The 15,169-nt window shown below is 32.2% G+C and overlaps 3 protein-coding genes and 1 pseudogene across 3 annotated transcripts in view; 2 read left to right on the top strand and 2 right to left on the bottom strand.

Annotated features, from left to right (window-relative positions):
• Positions 1-15,169, top strand: part of LOC125841724 (3-ketoacyl-CoA synthase 11-like) — a 303,969-nt gene that overhangs the window by 210,346 nt on the left and 78,454 nt on the right. The gene's annotated exons all lie outside the window — the stretch shown is intronic.
• On the top strand, positions 981-1,691 carry LOC125842990 (uncharacterized). Its single transcript, XM_049522249.1, has one exon. It carries the CDS (start codon positions 981-983, stop codon positions 1,689-1,691), a length of 711 nt encoding a protein of 236 aa, XP_049378206.1.
• LOC125841730 (cyclin-dependent kinase F-4-like) lies at positions 4,778-5,716 on the bottom strand. Its single transcript, XM_049520906.1, has one exon. The coding sequence runs from the start codon at positions 5,714-5,716 to the stop codon at positions 4,778-4,780; it is 939 nt and encodes a 312-aa protein (XP_049376863.1).
• Positions 7,416-8,751, bottom strand: LOC125842989 (DNA-directed RNA polymerase subunit beta-like; annotated as a pseudogene).

Raw genomic sequence — 15,169 nt, 5'->3', positions numbered from 1 at the left:
TTTATGATTTTTAAATTTCTCTTATTGAATATTTAAATTAAGTAGATTCGATTTTTGAGTTTCTTTTTGATTGTGTTTTAATAAATATTCGAAAAATTATTTTACCAAAAATACTATTTAGAATTTTAGATCAAGTGTACATTTTTATTTCCTAAAAAATTAATTAGATTACAAATTAGTTAATATAATTATTCTTTTAATCAGTCTGTGGCAAAATATTTTATATAATTGAAGTTAAAATGTTCGATAAATTAATTTACATAATTGGTCCCGTTTCAATTTTATTTAAACCGGATTGGGGGTCAATTTGATTTGTTAAAGGTTAAAAGTACCTGGTCCCTCGTCGAGGGGCCCTCGACCCATGCTACTGTGGCTCAAATTTGGAGCCATATTCTGTTTGGATAAACTTATAAAAAATAATTTATAAGTCAAAAAATTAAAAGTCAAAAGCAAAGAATAATCTATTTTGTTTTATTTTTAAATTAGGTGATTTCTCTCTATTTGTTTTAGTTTAAAAGGGCAAAGTTATATGATATTTATGAATTAATTGAGATACGCACCAACTGACTCGAACTTAAAAAAAGAAAAGAAAAGGAAAGATATGTTTTTCTTTCTTCAATGATGAATAGAATTTTGTATCCAGTAAGCAAGTCATATTTCATTCAGCAATAAGCTCTATATTATAACAATATATAATTATAAATGATTGGAAATTTACTAAAAATTACTCCTATAATGTTAAGCTAACAATAAAGGGAAAAGACATTGATTAAACTGTTTAGGAAATAACCCAAAGAGTAACGAATCCTAAATAGTTTAGGATTTGTTTTGTCCTCATTCATATAGGAATAGATTTTCTAGTCTAGTTTAATTTGGTTAATTAGCCTTATAAATAGGGGTGTCTTATTACATATTTTTATTCAGTGAGATAGAAGAGTCTTGCGTTCATTCTTTTATTGCTTAATACAGAAATTGAGAACATGAGTGACGAAAGAAGAGTTGGTATTCATGTGAGTTCCGATGCACCTGATGAAAGAGATGGTGTTGAAAGTCACAATGATGATGGAGAGGATAATATGGGAGAAGACTCGGTGAATCTCACAGGGAGGAAGAAAAAGTTATTTGAATTGAGGTTAAAAATGAACGAGGCAAGAAAAGCGAATCAATCTGCAATGGTAGCAGAGAAGAAAAAAACAGAAGCAGAGTCTAGCAGGGGAATGCCCAAGCAAAAATGGATTGAAGAGAGGGGGTTAGATATGAGCAAGGCATATATGCTAGATACACAAGATTCTGCAGAGGCAAAGTATAACAAGTGGGAGAAGGAGCCTGGTTTGGATGTTTTTAATAAGAAGACGCTATATGATGCATACAAGAAGCGGACAAAGAATGTTGCTGTTGATGTAGATGAGTACAATAGAATGACGGAAGCTGACCGAGAAGCTTCTAGTCTCCAGTATGGAAAGGCACCAAAATTATCAGATGACAAGATAGAGAGGATGGTGAAGGAGCTCAAGGACAGGGACAAGAAGCACCAATCATTTAGTCGGAGGAGAAAGTTCCATGAAGAGAAAGACATTGACTCTATTAATGATCGTAACGAGCACTTCAATAAAAAGATTGAGCGTGCCTTTGGAAAATATACCTTGGAGATCAAGAATAACCTTGAGAGAGGAAATGCTTTGCCTGATTGAGATGCTCACTTGCTTTCCTGTATCATGATTTTATTAGTTAATGTGAATTTCTACCTCTCAACCTGATACAAATGAATTATAATATATCACAATAACATAGACACTTTTATTGTCATTGTTCACTCATCAAAATTGTCTCCAAATAATCTTAATAAACAAATAAAAAGATACGACTACCTTGACTTGCAAATCCACAAGCATAAGCATAGTCGTCTTTCCTTTATTCATCAAAGTATCTACGGTATATAAATAACAATCTTGTCCATAATATTTACAATAACTTGTTTTGACACCATTTGTCTTTGCACTGCCGTGAAACAATGTTGCACAGTAATTTTTTTCTACTTCAGAGTAAACTGTTGAACAGAACATGTCAAACAAAGTTAAAGCACTCATCAAATCGCTGCAACTTTCTGCCGTGTTGATTCATAATATAGTTTGAGAGAATATTACAATATGGGCATTAACACATATTCATAACAGATTGAGAAACAAACTCACTAAACATGGGAGCAAGATGAAAATCATATTCATGATCGGCAGGGTCCGCCCTTCCTAAGATCGAAAGAAAGAGTATAGACATGTATTTCATCTTTTACTCAGTATTATCACCCCAAGTATATACATGTAACTTGAGTACAGGCGAATATTGCTCACAACAAAATGACAAATCGCCTACCTGTTTAAAGCTTTTTGCTCCCTATTATGATGCTGTTTGTAGAGACAAAAAGTTGAATGACAACATTACGCAACTATCTTTTCTTTCACCATCTTCGAGCCATTCCTCCATCCCAAAATCCATTTTGGAGATCCTTGAAGTTTCGCCAATTTGTCAATTACTTGTAAGATCAAAACTTGAAGGCAATTCAACCAAACAAAGTAAAATGTGAAATCTATCATAATACTGCGACCTGCATAACATTTAAATTGTAATGATTGCCAAATTAGTTGATAAAAATTTAAACCAAACAAATCAAAAGGTAGAGTGCTTAACATGCAAGGTACATGCCAATGACGAACAACTTGAAGCTTAGCATACACCAAAACATGTTCCTTAATGATCAATTTAAAGTTCATAAGACATTATTCATCACTATAATTGAAAGAGTACCATAGTACAACTCCCAATATTTTCCATTCCATTAAGTAAAGACAAGTAAATAGAGGGGCATACATGATTCTTTCACGACTTGAGGTGTAATTTACTTATTAAAATATACCCCCCCGCCCCTCTACCCTTTACTAGATAGATTGCAAAAGGAAGGGCTGAGTGGTTTGAGGTATAGGAATAACAACATGAAAATCCTAAGTTCATATCCCATTACAATACTAAGTGTGAAGCTCACACATTTGCCTTAACTTTGGTAGGAAGGATTATCTAACACCTAAGCTTGTAGCCCGTAGGTGTGGCAGCTCGCCTGATGGATTTGTCGAGGTGAAAGCTGGTAATGACACCACCTTTACACAAAGATAGTTAAAAAAGGCAGTCATACCAGACTATCTCCGAGAAAATTGGGGTCCAATTTTTAATAAAGGGGTTCAAAATTTGAAAAAATAGATTCAGGAAGTAGCCGAAGGGGATTTGACATTTACTGTATATAACAAAAAAATTATTTTAACCATATATAAATAATATAATTTTCCGCCGAAGGGGTTCCCGAACTGTCAGGTCCCAGTGCACCAAGTTCCCGCTATGCACGGATCCAAAGAAGGGTCGAACCATAAGGGTCAATTGTATGCAACCTTGACCTACATTTCTGCAAGAGACTATTTCCATAGCTCGAACCGGTGATCTCCTAGTCACACGACAACAACTTTACCAAACAAAAAAAATCAATCACTAAACATATTCTGTCTTTTGAGTTTTCTTCACTCGCAACTCCCCCAAATATCAGCGGCATCATCATAGGTGTTTGGACACATATATAGCAATAGTTACTAGTCATATATATGTGCGTATCTCTTTACTAGTCAGGCTCAGGCACTTCTCAAATCCTACAAGCTATAAGTACAGATGAGCCTCAAAGAACAAGGTAAAAGTTAACTTCATAATCTCTCTTCTTTCTTGTCCCAACAGTACATAATTCATTACTATAGTTGACGATTTAGAATGTTAGTTTTATTCTCATTGTCTTTGCCGTCTTGAAAAAGCTATTGTATTTGCGAAGGACAAGTAGAAATAACCATGTTAGTTTTATTCTCATTGTCTTTGCCGTTGTTGAGATATGAATCATTTATATCACATTTCAGTTAACACGGTTAGTGAGTCAGAGTTAGTTAGGAAGTTTGTTATGAGTTAGTTAGGAAGGTTGTTAGTTAGTTCATAGCTTAAAGTGTGTGTATATAATGATCAATTGTAATGTTTAGTTCCCTCAACTTTTCATTCAATGAAATATAATTTTCATGCAATTCTTCTTCTCCTCCTCCTCCTCCTCCTCCTCCTCTTCTTCTTCTTCTTCTTCTTCTTCTTCTCATGTGAGTTCAAGCTCCATCAATGGAGGAGCTTGATTGATCAGTAACAAGCTGTGCTGATTTTGTCAGCCGTCTTGAAAAAGCTATTGTATTTGCGAAGGACAAGTAGAAATAACCATGATCAGGATACGCTATAGAAATGTTAAATGCCCCTTAGCTATTTGATAAAATGTCTGAAAGAAAATTGCAGGTATGTTGTGTATGAATTTCCAAGTCTCATTACCTTCTAAAGTAAATTTAGCAGCTTCAAAGTTGCGAGGAGTTGTATTCAGTATTTCCAAATATCACATGTTGAATCTGAGCTATTGCAGTCATTCAAACAGTATATGAAATTTGGGGGAAGTCATGCTTGATGGATGTATTTATTTCAGCTATTAGCCTTTTAACATAAGTTAATAGAACGATGTTTATTGTAAATTTTGGGATAGTTAAATAAGTTCAAATTATACTTCAGAGATGATTTTAGTCCAAATTTTCAATATAACAGAATGTAAATAAAAAAAGAGAGTTTAAACTAAAACAAATATCACTACAAAAAACAAAAAAAATGTTCGTATCCTTTTTCTTCTCTTCTTGTTGTACTCTTCCTCTTTTTCATTGATATAGGAGCTTATTTATACTAAGGGTTTTGCCCTAATTCCAACAGATGGAGCAACAGCAGTGTTAGAGCATAATGATGGAGGTACATAAAAGCAACTCTGAAAGAAACGGTGCTGAAGAACTTCCACTGGTGTTGGCCTCCTGCAAGGATCCCACGAACAAAGCCAAGTTATTAGATTAATTGCATCCTCGCTAACATATGGGAGTACTTTAGACAGAGTTACACCACAGATCTGCGGAAACTGGTAGTTGATAGCACCAGCAAGTTCGTGTCCATGAGCCCATTCACTCTTTGATGGAGTACCTATAACACTGCATATTCTGTAAATCTCATCTGCTTCACTCAAACCAGGGAATAGAGGACAAAGAGTTAATAACTCAGCCATTATTGCACCCATTGCCCACATATCAACAGCAGGACCATATATTGGTGATTGTAAAAGAACTTCAGGGGCACGATACCAGCGTGTTGAGACATATTCAGTATATGGGGGCTGAGAATTGATCTCCCTAGCTAGACCAAAATCAGCAATTTTTATAGTATGATCTTTTGAAACCAACAAGTTCTCTGGCTTAAGATCGCGATGAAAGTATCCTCGTTGATGGATGGATGCAAGACCTTGAAATATTTGGAAGCACCAATTTCTGACTTGTGATTCTAAGAAAAGATGAGGCCTATTCTCCATAAGATTATATAAGTTGCACTCCATGTATTCAAACACAAAGTATAATATGTCATTCTCTCTATTAACTTCTTTGAGCTTAACTATATTTGGATGGCTCATTCTCCTCAATGACTTGACTTCTCTCAAGTTGATGCATTCTTCCCATGAATAATAATTCTTCTTCATTTTCTTAATTGCAACCACTTCACCCGTCTGTTTATTCAAAGCTCGCCACACATTCCCAAATGTACCATTACCAACTTCCTTAATTATTATGTACTTTTCCATTAGAACTAACACACGTTGTTCCTCTTCACTAGTCGATTGGAAAAAGCAATACTTACTATTCACTAAATAGGAACTAGTAGTCTAACACTAGGAAAAAGCTTGCCAATGAAGGACTTTCTGGAATGATTTGAGCAGAGGTACAATTGGTCCATGTCTTAAGTAAAATTAATGCACTGGAATTGAACTCTAACAAAGCCACGGAAGAAAGAATGCTTAACTCTACCAAACCCTAAAAAACTGAAGCGTCCTATTTATAATACTAAGAAATTAACCAAACCAATTCCGATATGAAGAAGAACAAACAAATTCGATAAATACCAAATATTAAGTTCTAAACAAATTAGGATAAGTGACAAAGATACCATATTTAGAATATTAACAAACCAAATTAAATTAGAATCAGGAAACCTTTTCCAATATGAATTAGGACAAATTAATTTTAGCTAGACATAAAATAAATAAATATCAAATAAAAAAATTCTAAACAACTTAGAATTCCTACTCTTAGTTTATTTCCTAAATAATAGAAGAAATATTATTTAGTTGATGGTTAAAAAATTGGTTTGACAAATAAAACATCAAAAATAATAATCCTTTATTTCCACGCTTTAATGATAACTTGGGGGAATTCATTATATATATTCCCTTCATACTTATTGAAAGGGTTTTTAAAAAATCCATATTTGAGAATTATTAGACTAATCATTTAGTTCAAGATTTTAATAAGAATAGAAAGAGAAAGATAGATATTTTTTGCTTGAAGTTATTTGATTCACTTGAAATCAAATAAGCAAATAAATAAATTGTGAAATAGTTTTCTTTCATCCTTCAAATCACCTCAAAATGAAGTGTTTTTTCAAGCAACTTAAAAAGAGCTTTTCTTTTCAAGTAAATGTCCAAAAATAACTTTTAATTTCAGTTGTAAAATTTAAGAAGTTCTTCAATTAATTAAGTTAGTTAAATAGATTTTAGTTAACTTTCGAATAATCGCATATTAGCTGACGTTTCAAGTGCTTAAAACCTTCTTGATCAAATATTAATAAGAACCCTTATCCATTCTTTAAATTTTTTAAAGATTTTTTTGTTAGAATCATTAAAAATAAAGTTTTCTTAATTTCTTTAGTATTAATTAGTGGCAATTCTGTCTAAAAATACTTTTACATAATTTTGAAAGTATTTAGATATTTTAAAGTGATTTTTCAATCAAGGAAAGTAAAATCACTACGACATAACAATTACACTTTCCCAAAATTATTTTTCCTTAATCTATATCTCAATTAATATGAGTATTATAGTGAAATATATCTCAATCAATACAAGTATTGTAGTGAAATATGCATTTCAATTATTATGTTTTAGATAATTAAAGTGCAAATCTATTATAAAAAAAAATTAAAAGTAAAATGCTCAAAATAATTACATGTTCATACCCCAATTCAAAGTAATTCAAGAAATACTCATTCTCTCAAAAAAAAAAAAAATTACAGCTCATACCTTCATTCATTTAGGCTGATAATTTTCGCTTAACTGATACTAAATCACTATTATATATTGTATTGGTGTCATTAAGGATGATAATTCCGCTTAACTAATATTAAATCTATATATATAGATTTAATATTAGTTAAGCGGAATTATCATCCTTAATGACACCAATACAATATATAATAGTGATTTAGTATCAGTTAAGCGAAAATTATCAGCCTAAATGAATGAAGGTATGAGCTGTAATTTTTTTTTTTTTTGAGAGAATGAGTATTTCTTGAATTANTTCTCGAACGAGCAATCGAAAAGATTCTGGAGCATCTTCGGGATTAGGTATTGTTCCCCCAATGATTGTAGTACCAAGTACTTCCTGGCGAGCTCTAATATGATCCGATTTATAAGTAAGCATCTCTTGTAAAATATGAGCAACCCCAAACCCTTCTAGAGCCCAAACCTCCATTTCTCCTACCCGCTGTCCCCCCCTGTTTGGCTCTTCCTCTAAGGTGTTGTTGTGTAACAAGCGCATAATGTCCACTGGAACGGCCATAGATTTTATCATCAACTTGATGAATTAATTTCAAGATATAAGGCTTTCCTATTATAACGGGTTGTTCAAAGGGATTCCCCGTCCTTCCATCAAATATTTCGCTTTTTCCTGGATATTCGGGTTCAACTACCCATGGATTCGCTGTTTGCTTATTGGCTTCATATAATTCAGAAAACACTAGTTTTCTCGAAGCTTCTTGTTCATATCTCTCATCAAAAGGTGTTATTCGATAATGTCTGTCTAGCAGACTCCCTGCTAACCCTAGTGAACATTCAAATATCTGTCCGACATTCATTCGTGAAGGTACTCCTAATGGGTTAAAGACCATATCAACGGATCTTCCATCTTGTAAATAAGGCATATCTTGTCTAGGCAGAATTTTGGAAATGATACCTTTATTTCCGTGTCTTCCAGCTACTTTATCGCCTACTTTGATTTCACGTTTCTGTGAAATATATACACGAATCGTTTCGGGATTATAACTAGAACCACCCCTTTTTTGGATCCACCTCACATCAATAACCCGACCCCTGCCACCTATAGGTAATTTTAGACAAGTTTCTTTTGAAGTAGATACCTGAATACCAAGTATAGCTCGTAACAATCTATCTTCCGGGGCATACGAAGATTCTTTCACGACTTGGGGTGTTAATTTACCTACTAAAATATCACCCGTCTCAACCCAAGATCCCATCATCACAATTCCTTTTTTGTCTAAATTGCGGACTAAATGGGCTTCTAAATGCGGTATTTCATTAGTTACTTTTTCAGGGCCTTGACTTGTCACATGAGTATGAATTTCATATTTCCGTATGTGAAAAGAAGTATAAATATCTTCATATACCAAACGCTCGCTAATAAGTACTGCATCTTCAAAATTGTAACCCTCCCACGACATATAAGCTACTAATACGTTTTTCCCCAAAGCAAGTTCGCCACCAACCGTAGCAGCACCATCCGCTAAAATTTGTCCCTTTTTAATGCATTTACCCCGAGGAACATATATGTATATATATGTACATATGTATATACATATGTATATATATACATATATATACTTACTGTATTGGTATCATTAAGGTTTCTTCTTCAGAAATTACTCATTAATCAATGATACTATAAGAGTATACGTATATTGTTGTAGTACATTAAAGTTTCTTAGCTTGTTCAGAAATTATTTATTAGTCCTTTTTCTTTAAAAAAAAAAGAAGAAGCAAATTTACCACTAGATAGTGTCTAGCGGTATTTTATTAAACATAAAAAAATATCAATAAGGATAAGTACAAGCAAGGGGGGCTAGGCATTACCTTACCAATCCTAATGAAGTACCTAATTTTTGTTACCTAACAAGCATGAAGAAAATAAGAACTAGAGAGAACTAAGTATTTTGTGATGTGAAAATTTTATAAATGACATATATAAGACTAATATTTTCAAGTTATGACAGTATAGTAAAATTTTCAAGTTGTAACAATAAAAAATTTCAGGTTGTAACATTTTATTAAAAAAAAAAGATTTTTAAAATAATAGTAAAAAATATATTTTTTTAAATCATAAAAAGAAAAAAAAACAGATAATTAATTTATAATCATTAATTTGAATACAATAAGTGTAATTAATAATGCCATAAATTTAGGAGATTCAAAACAAAATAGGAATATTTATTTTCCTTTTTTTACAATCAGTAAAAATTAATTCAAAAATCAGATTTTCTTTTATTTTCAAACGTTTCTCTCTCCCTCGATTTTTTTTCCTGTCAATTTGTTTTCCTTTTTTTACTCAACCAGTTAAAAGTAATGCAAAGATCAGATTCTCTCTTCTTATCAATATTAATAAAACATGGTGGTAGATGGGATCCTTCAGGTTAGTGTACTTTGCGATTTATTATTTGTATTGTTATGTTATTCAAACGAAAAAAATAATAAGAACAATGAAACTGTAAAGAATTTTTTTTGATTTTGTTTGTATATAATAGATTTAAATTGTGACATTTTTTGTATAAACATTCTTTTGTTTAGATTACATAATAAATTTTTGAAACATGAATAAATATTAGTATGATTTTTTTTTTTAATTTAAGGTTTCTGGTAAAAAAATATTGATATCATTTTTTTATGTATGCTGATTAGATATAGATTTTGTATAATACTTTTAATTGTGGCATTATTTTAATTTATACTATTAGTTTTTGATATGAACATTAAATTTGTCCATTCTTTGCATGAATCATTTATCGTTTTTGGTATGACTCTAGTTTAAAAATTGACTTAAAATCTGTATGAAATTGGTATACTAGTTATATCAGACTTGAATGGAAACTGGTAATGTTTTGGTACAAATCTGGTATGATTCAATTTTTATTTTTGGCATTATATTGGTATGAAATTGTGCATAATAATGAAATGAATTTGGTGTACTGCTTATTTAATAAAAGACAATTACTAGTTAGAAATGATATGATTTTGATATTCTTTTTGACATGAATCTGTGTTGACTTTTGACATGGAATAGGTATAGGAAGTATGCATAAAAATGGTATGAAATTTAATTTGTATACTCATATAACGTATGTATTTGCACTTTTCTATCATGTTTGTAGGGAGATAACTTGAATGCGGGAAGGGCTAGTACCCTGCTGGAAAAAGTCATAATTTATTTTTATTTTTATTTGGTTGTTTAATTGTGACAAACTCGTATTTTGATTTATTTTGCCTTTTAAGTTAATGAATTATAATTTCAAAACATTTATTATGTGTACTACTTAATTCTTTGTGTATTCTATGCTTTTTAAATGTATAGTGAAAAATTCGATAATGCTGATATGCAATTGGTATCGACTGGAAAAATTAAGTCAAAATTAAGTATGAAAATGGTATCCAACTAAAGTCCCACTGATTGAAAAAACATGTAATTGATATTTCAACCGAATTAGCCAACCTAAAACTAGTTAATGTTGTATCCAATTGGTATACACTTGATATCAAACTGATATCCCACTGGAAAATTAAAAAAAATAATAATTGAGATTTCAATCTAATTAGCCAACATAAGACTAGTTAATGTAATTTCTAATTAGTATTCATTTGGTATCCAAATATCATTGGAAAAATAGAAAAAATAAAAAGTAATTGAGATTTCAACCAAATTAGCTAACCTAAAACTAGTTATTGTTGTATCCAATTGGTATCTATTTGGTATCCAACTGAAAAAAATAGAAAAACTAAGATGTAATTGAGATTTCAATCAAATTAGCCAACCTAAAACAAGTTAATATTGTATCCAATTAATATCCATCTGAAAAACTTAAGTGTAACTATGTATCTTGTTGTCCTATAAAAGGAATCTCAAAATATTTTAATTTTTACTATGTTTATGATGTGTTTTTCAAAACTAAGAATCCAATATAAATCTGGTTAATGCTGATATCCAATTTGTATACACTTGGTATCTGACTTGAAAGTTTAAGACAGGCTAAAAATAAAAATGTATGAAGTTGGTATCCAACTGATATAAATCTGAGAAGAATAAATCTGATAATGTAAAATAGTGCATATTATATATTGTTGTAAAAAACTTAGCAAAAACAAATATAGATCATCTAAAAATTAAAAAACATGTAATAATTAAAATTCTAAGCTACAATCAACTATCTCAAATTTATTTTTCATAGTCTTGGTTTAGGATAATAGGTAGTATCCGGAGCATGTACTTTTGCTATACGGGGTCCATCAAATTTGCTAGCAACAGTTCCAGTTACTTCACTCTCACTAATTGCGCCATCAACATTCTTGCTTCTTCCACACTGCCATAGGATTGTGGCGTACCTTTGACGATGGTACTTTGTATCAATTTCAATGTGATCCATATTAAAAACTCCATTGCTAATATATTCAGCAAATAAATATGTGTACATACCACAATCACTGAAACAACATTGAAGAAAAAAATAATTTTGAGAAAGAAAATGAATTAATTAGTATGAACAAATCACCAAAAGATAGAAATACATATAAATTTCATATAAATTTTTATCTCCATTTCACCAACTTCAATCGGAAAACAATTTAAATACAATTGTGGAAAAGTCATACCAGATTTATACAAACTTCATGTCAATGCACAAACATATTAATACAAAAAAAAATCATACCAACTACATAGTATATCAATTTCATGTCAAAAATATAAAAAATCTGATCATATACAACTTTACTGAGTTGTTTCTTCTTGGGAATGGTAACACTCTTGATTGCCGGATTCGCATTCCTGTTGGTTGGCGGAGTTTGAGTCAAGATGTTAAAAGATGAAGCCTCAATTTCAACATTAGAAACCCCTTCTAACGAATCTGGACTCTTTCCAAGTGCATGCTTATGTTTTTTATTCTTCGACATGTTTTTTTGTTAACCTAAACTCTTGATTCTTTGTATTGTTTAGAAGATTTGTCCTTCTTTTGAGTGTACAAAGAAGAAGATTCAAGATGATGAGAGAGAAATATTTACTATTTCTTCTTTTGGATGTACAAAGAAAAAGAATGATGATGGTGAGAGAGAAAGATCTACCATTTGAGTAAAGGTTGAATGTGGGGGTGGGGGGTACTGATTTGGCGTGTGAGTCAGAAAGAAACGTGCTAGTGGAGGTGGGTGGTTGATGTGTGAACAGTAAAAGAATCCCTAAAAATGTGTAATATTGTGTGTGAAAGGTAAAATATCCCTAAAAAGTGTAATATAATTATCATTGATTCTCTCTTACCCTTAATTTTATTTATCTCACCTATTAATTAAAATATAATTATAAAAAGCTAATTATTTAATAAAATGGAATTAATTGAATTATAAATAAAAAATGATCTATTATAACTTGCAATTAAAATGTTATAAGTAGTAATATTTTAAAAGTAGATCTAAAACTTGTAATATTACTCCTTAAATATATGTGTGGGATGATTTTTCCTTTTGTGATCACCATAGAGTTTGTAATACACCAAATGATGATATTACAAATGAGGATTCTTAAGTGATGTAAAAATATGTTAATCAAGAAGAATGTTGAGTTATCAGCCTAAAACTTTCTATTACAAAAACATGAATTAAAAAAAGTTGATTGCCCATCAAAAGTGTCACTCCCCGAGCCTACACCCTGGACGTGACTGGCACTCGAGAACCATTGATGTCCCCAAGCGAACCCTTGGCCTGACTTACTTAACTCAGCGGAAGACTCTAAACATGATTACAATGATCAAATGAACTTACTCAAATAGCTTAATAATATAACTTAGAATGTTAGAAGAATTAAACATTCAACTTGGCCAAAATGGCAACCCAAGTCTTAACATAAGATAAAATGAGAAGACTAAAGAACTAATAACTGACTGTCCATGAAGCCTCTAAAACAACTGAGATGGATATTGGGACAAACCCCACAACATCCTAATGAACTAAACTAGAAAGCAAATAAAGGAGTCCTCCGGAATGCAAGGAGGCTCACCAACAGACTCTAAATGTTCAAGCTGGATCAACGGGGCGCTGGATGCTGATCATGGTTACCTGCGTCTGCATCATAAGACGATGCAGGCCAACTGGCATCAGTACATTGAATGTACGAGTATGCGAGTTGGAATGCTAAACACTTCATAGGCTTGAAAAGATTCTGAAAGAAACACTTACCTTGACTCTTCTTAACTCATGAATAAACTTAACTCAGAATAAAGTAATGAAACACATGCATTATATGAAAAGTTTTATAAAACAGTAAAAGCAACTTAGTTCATTAAAGAAAATGCAATAACAAACTCAACTTTACTCATATACAAAGTAATATAGTTTAGATAGGAGTTTCTCTAACCGACAACCACCACTATGAGCCTAAGTGGTGATACAACGTATTTTGACACGCTGCTAGAACGGTCCTATACTTTGCCGTCATATAGAACCTACTTAACTTAGTGGATCCACTAGCTTAACTTATGTGATCATCTAAACAGTATGACCCATTAATACCCATGATAGCTACATGGTTTATGGAGACTTGAGTTAATATGAACTCGCATCCCTATAGCGGTGCTCAATACTACTCCCAAAAATATACTTAGCTCATATGTTTTAAAATCAAACTTATTTCTTTGGTTTGAGATAATTACTTAAAACTTAGCTTAAAAGCTCTCTTGGAATCGATGTTCCCTTTTCTTGCTCAAATGTGAAAACATTTATAAACTCTTTGGGAATACTTAGTTCCCTTATAGCTTTTTGAGAAATGAACTCAACTCTTTACTCTTTGCTTAACTTGAAACTTAAATCTTAAAAATAAAGTTAAAACGTTTGTGAAAGACTTTTGAAAACTTTAAAAAAACTTTGCTTTGACTTGCTCTTAACTTTTAGACTTGACTCTTAACCTCTCTTGACTTTGATCCTAACTTTCCTTGAATTGGATTATGAATTCAAGGTTCATGATCTTATGTTTATGAATGATTTCATGGTGTTTAGACATACCTTAGAGTGTTGGAATCAACTTAGAAACATAGGTACATTGCTAGGGAACAAGTATGAAACAGTGGGGAACGAATGGAGAGAATTGGCGTCCTTGGCGCTCTGAGAGGCGCGGGGCGCCATCCCTCAACATTCAGGGACTGGTCTGGGGCGCATTGGCTGGTGCGGCACCCCAAGGGTGAACATTCAAGGACCCTTTTGGGGTGCGCTGGCTGGCGCGACGCCCCACCCCCATACCCAGGTGTTTGACGACTTTTCTTCTCCGTTTTTCATCTCTAAACCCTCTAAACTTTAATGGTTCTTTCCCCAAACACTTATAATCCTTTATACCAATTTATGATAGATTCAAGCTGAAATTACACCCAGAAACATGAATCAAATCATCAAGAAACCTCAATCAACACAACCGACAACAATTCAAGAACAACTTTTAACCATGTTCATCAAGAACTCAATTTCTAATCTTTCAAGACTTAATTTCGCTGAATTAAATCATGATTGGCGTGTGGGTGAAATAACCCAACGGTATATGATCTCACATACCTTGTAGGGATCACCCCCGACGAAATCCACACGCAAAGCTCGAACGTTTCTTGGCAATTATTGATTTCTCTTCTCTTTTCTCCTCCTTTCTCTTTTCTCCAAGCCCTAGCGTGAACTCTAACTTTTCTAAACTGAAAAAAAATCTTGGTTTACCCCAATTAGTTCCTAAAAACGAATTAGAATAATTGGGTAAGGAAAAGACTAATTTACCCTTCCAAAACCCGGATTAGACTTTTCTTAATCCAACAGCCCAACTTTCAAAGAGAATAACTTACTTATACGAACTCGAAATTGCGCAAACTTGGCGGCGTTGGAAAGATCATTCCAAGAGATTTTCAACCATATATGGAACTACACCTAACTCATACTGAGATAGGAGTTATGGTTGTTTGAAGT

This window comes from Solanum stenotomum, chromosome 10 (genome assembly GCF_019186545.1).
Source record: "Solanum stenotomum isolate F172 chromosome 10, ASM1918654v1, whole genome shotgun sequence".
Taxonomy (NCBI): Eukaryota; Viridiplantae; Streptophyta; class Magnoliopsida; order Solanales; family Solanaceae; genus Solanum; species Solanum stenotomum.
Note: the sequence above shows the minus strand (reverse complement) of the source record. Positions and strands in the feature narration are given on the sequence as shown.

Excerpts from the sequence above, each read along its gene's own strand:
- LOC125842990 (XM_049522249.1), top strand. The coding sequence starts at position 981 with ATGAGTGACGAAAGAAGAGTTGGTATTCATGTGAGTTCCGATGCACCT.
- LOC125841730 (XM_049520906.1), bottom strand. The coding sequence starts at position 5,716 with ATGGAAAAGTACATAATAATTAAGGAAGTTGGTAATGGTACATTTGGG.